The sequence below is a fragment of the Melampsora larici-populina genome (assembly GCF_000204055.1).
Source record: "Melampsora larici-populina 98AG31 unplaced genomic scaffold MELLAscaffold_440, whole genome shotgun sequence".
Lineage (NCBI taxonomy): Eukaryota > Fungi > Basidiomycota > Pucciniomycetes > Pucciniales > Melampsoraceae > Melampsora > Melampsora laricis-populina.
Window position 1 is genome coordinate 1 of NW_006769152.1, and position 4696 is coordinate 4696.

A 4696-nucleotide genomic window follows, 5' to 3' on the forward strand; every position below is an offset into this window, starting at 1 on the left:
GGGTCTATGACACTATGCGCTATGACACTATGCGCTATGCCACTTGAATATAGTGCTCGCTATGCATATGTTTGTATATACAGTTACTTACGACCCTCAGAAGAAACCCTGTTGTGGACACGTGTAGAAATGTATATGGTCTGACATGTCACACTGGTGAATCAATATGGCTTCGCATCTAAGAATTCCATCTCGATTCACGACTCCTTCCAAGACCACTGTATTATAACTGATTCTTCCTATCCCTTTGTTCCTTTCAATTCTCATTCTTTTCATTCGCATTCTGTGGTGCAGGACTGATAGGATTCAGGCTGGTCAAGATCCACAATGTTTCCTAAGCAAGGATGGGGATTGATAGGATTCAAACCCATTCCTTGCTTCTTCTCGCTTGTGATTTATTCACTATTGGTGGAAGACCTCACTTTTGATTACCATTTCACGGATTAGCGATCAGGTGGCCTTTCTTCTTGGTGGATCCTTTGTCGCCCGTTTCTCTTTCTATGGTCTACCCATTAGGCGGTCTTTCTTCCTGGTGGTTAATTGTAGTCTTTTGCTTTGATTTTAAACTTCACTCGGATCGAAATCAATCGACTTATGATGTACGCTTCCTGAAAGTAAGCATCAAGCTTTTTTTACTACTGCGTACTTGAAACCCTACTGACCACTTCCTTGGTCTTGATTGGTCAGGATTTCTTCCAATCAAGCCTGATCCTCGATCTCCCCCACTTCTCCGCAAGATACCAACCCCTTTTCATCCCCCTTTTCATATTTCAAGAATGGCGTCGGTCATTAGTGCAATTCCATGGCCCGGTAAAATCGCTTGCCTTCAATACCTGGCTTTATACGAAGGGGTTAATTGTCAGGGTGCTAGTGCGGTGTACTAATATGGTGGTATGAAGGGGGTGGGACAATATAATGTCTTTATACAATGCTGGTGTTGTGTGATTCAAATTTCATTCTATTTTCTAATATCGTTCTTTGATCGTTCACCCCACTGACTTTTTCTTCCCATCAGCATGTCCCATTTTTCTTAGGTCTTTGACTTCACGTATTTTTCTCGGCTTAGCTAAATTGAAAACTAATCCTTATTGGATTGATCTCTTTCGTCTCTGCCCAACTCGGTCCCAACGCGATTTATTCTCCTCTGTCTGTCTTGAACTACCAATACTCTGCACAACTCATTCCTGACACGATTTATCTTATCTGTCTTAAATTGCCATGGATTCAACACCTATCCCAATGTGCGACACCTGTGCTGAAGAATACCCTTACATGGATTCAACATCTCATCCAACATGTGAAGCCTGCCTATATGACGACGCGATCAAATCAACCAACGATCCTAGTGCTGTACCTCCCTTGAAGTACTGTAAGGATGGCTGTGGGATCAAGTTGGGTCGAAAAGCTGGTACAATGTGTGGGGGCTGTAAGCGAAAAACTGAGGGACATCATCAAATTACGCAATCCAATTCTCAGCATAGAACACAATCCACTGGTAGCTCAATTAGTGTACCGTTTCTTGTGGATGATGTTGATCCAGCCAGAATCTCATCAATTCGATCAACATTCCAGATCCCTCAGCTCTCATTAAGTCGACCTGATTCCATGAGCACTAGTACCCCTGGATCGTCTTCACAATCTCTTTTTTCGCGTCCGATTGCACCTATTCCCCCAGTTCGACAAAAGAAACGACCAGCAGAACACCCACTTCAATCACAACCCATGTTACTTGGATATGCACAAGATCGAGCTTATCAACATGGAGAAGAAGCTTCCAAAAGGATCCGTATGGAACGCATTGGGGAGAACAAGCTTCGTAAGGGACCACGCTCGACTGCAATTGGACGCCACCGCAATCAGACCACCGAGACTTCAGCTGCACCTGCTTTGAAACAGATGTAGTCAAGCTCAAGTATAACGCTCACCATGGTCCCAAGTCACATGGCATCCCAGATCATACTCATGATGTTGATTTCTCTGATCAAGACTGGGAGATCAAAATCATGCGGACTGCTACAGAACACTTCCGTCAAAACTCAGTTGGGATATTTCCACCTGGGAACCAAAACATCGACCTCAATACCTACCCTGCACTCCCATCCTTCGACTCTGCTTATTACTCTCTCGGTATTGGTACTGGAATCCTTTCTGGAGATCGCCTGAAGCAAAAAATCATAGCTCCTATTCAGCCTGGTAAACGGGCCCCCAGAGGTCCCCTGGCACTCTCTCTATTCTTTGCAGCTGCGACCTACTTGGCTGCTGTCAATCTGCCAAGTCCTCCAAGCTCCGATGTTAATACTGATTCTGAAGGTGAAGATGACCCGTCAGAGGCAGCGCACAGTAAGTAATTCTTTTTGTCTAGAATGTACATTTATTTACTGACTGATGGTTTTTTCTTTTTTCAGTCTCGCCTATTCAGCTGCCAACAACTTCTTCCAGCGTTGTTACTGTCATTGACCGGCCAACAAACGGTTTTGTGAATAGTCCAATCATCAACACTCAAAATTGGACCAGTTCCATATCAAGAAGTGTATCGCTAGCTATCAAGCGCATTCATCAGCTTGCTGATCAAGGCATCGATCCTCTCAAAGTACCCAACTCCTCGGTGGTGGCTGCCCAAGATCCATATGACATTGCCAGTACACCTTTCCCTCAAGAAATCGGCACTCCTCTCCCTGACGGTCATCCTGCTCGCAACGGTCAAATTATCACAACTATCTCATGGAGTGATGCTCTACAATTACGGCTTGGAATAGGTTAGATTAGTTAATTTTTCTATCATAAATCAACAATCAAAATTAACAACTGTGCTTTTGATATGGTAGGACTTCAGATTGCATTATATGGTTGTTCTTTGATTCGAACATTTGGATGTATCTTGCCAAGTGTTGACAGCTTGGCAAGACCAATGAAGAGTGACATCCCTTGGACGAACGTTATCCTCATGGCTCTTGCAAGACCCAACATTCAGTCTACCCCAGAAGCGATCTCCCAACCTCTTGTTTTTGGTCAGTGGGAGGCTTTGGCAGAAGTGAAAAGGATGAGTTCATGGCAGAAAGTTGAAAAGGATGGAAGTTCATTGGCGAAGGGAAAAGGCACCGCGCTTTTAGGGCATAGACAATTGGTATATTGGATGGTGTGATGTCGCGATGGTGGTTGCTAAGCAGATCATCACTGAAGAATCTGGTGATCAAGCCACCTACCTTCAAGACTCGATCGCTTACCATCAAGCCTCATGCCTTCTTGAAGAATTCAAACTTGCAGTGTTTGTGAAATATGGAGTTACAATTGCTCAGAAGAAGATTTTGAACTCTTTACAGGTGCGTCTCTCCTATCAAGATGTGTTTGAATATTCATACTGACTACATGATTATTGTAGGTTGTTTTCAATATGGTCATGATCCAGAATTGTGATCCTTATAAAATCGAAGAGCTCCTTGAGCATTCACCTGAAGCAATGTCAACCACCATCGATAAGGCCCTGAACGCACCAACGTCTTTATTATTAGATGCTTTAAATGCATTTGTACATTACACTTATGATTACTTCAAAGGGCAAGCACTTCTTTGCGATATCAAGACAGTCAATGGTCGCTTGACTGGTATGCGCATGTTTGATCGAAGGTGAGTTTTATATCAATGTCCAATTGTAATATATATTGTTGACATTGGGTCAAACAGGTTTCAGTGGTCTCCAAGCGATGAATCACCTGATGAGATTGACACCTTCAAACTGGGGCATCAATGTGGTGAATTCTGTAATGTTCTCAAATTGCCATCGCCCGACTTCAAGTATCCTACAAGTGATGATAGGGCTGAAGGTGGAGAAGAGGTGGCTATCGATCCAGTTCTTGAATCACTTGAACATATCCACCCAAAGCAGTCAGAGGCTGAGCATGATACCCTTCCATCTGATGATTTAGGGATTGATACTCACTCCTAAATCAAAATTCCTTTCTCTGATGTGTGTGACTGAAATCTCTTCAAAAAGAACAAAAAACCCTTAATTTTCTGTACTTCACCATAGTACTAGATGTGATATTAACTTTTATCAATCTGGATTTTAATATTCTTATCATCTCCACTAATATTAATTTGTTCTTGATTTTTAATGATTCCTTGTGATTGAGTTGATCTCAAATGGAGACAGTACAAACAAACATGTTGAAATTGAGTCTGATCAGACACATAGCAGTTGTGCTAAATGAACAAGAGCAGAATCTAGTCAAAATATCAGATTATGTGAAATTTGAAAGTAATTGTTGCCAGTCGTTGTGAAAACAAAGTTTGTCAATGATGAAGGACATGCAATTGGGTCAGATAACATATGTCTATCAGAACAGATTGGCTATAACTATAAACACAGATGTTCAGGTGGGACAGACATAAACATCTGAAAACACAACTTTCTAAACAAAACACAACAGACACCATTTATCTTTCCTTTAACTTACGCGTCTGGTTGATGCCCTACAAGAATTGGTGCCAATCGATGTTCAATCCCATCATCAACGTCAGGAACAAATTCTTCTTGATGTCTAGATACCAATCTGGCTTCATTGATATCAACATCAACCAGTTTCAAAGCCTCTAGTATTGGTTGAAAAAAAATCCACACAGTTTCAAATGTGATATTTTCACGTTTGATACCCAAGCATCGAAGAGCGCTGTCAACTTGCTGTTCAAAGGGCTTTGG

General features: G+C 42.1%; 1 protein-coding gene across 1 annotated transcript; it reads left to right on the forward strand.

Moving 5' to 3' along the window:
* Window positions 1–1218: 1218 nt before the first annotated feature.
* On the forward strand, window positions 1219–3943 carry MELLADRAFT_91580 (uncharacterized protein; the record flags this gene model as incomplete). Its single annotated transcript, XM_007419740.1, has 7 exons — window positions 1219–1816; window positions 1861–2340; window positions 2406–2756; window positions 2826–3124; window positions 3165–3320; window positions 3380–3624; window positions 3682–3943. 7 exons carry the CDS (start codon window positions 1219–1221, stop codon window positions 3941–3943), a joined length of 2391 nt encoding a protein of 796 aa, XP_007419802.1.
* Window positions 3944–4696: the final 753 nt, after the last annotated feature.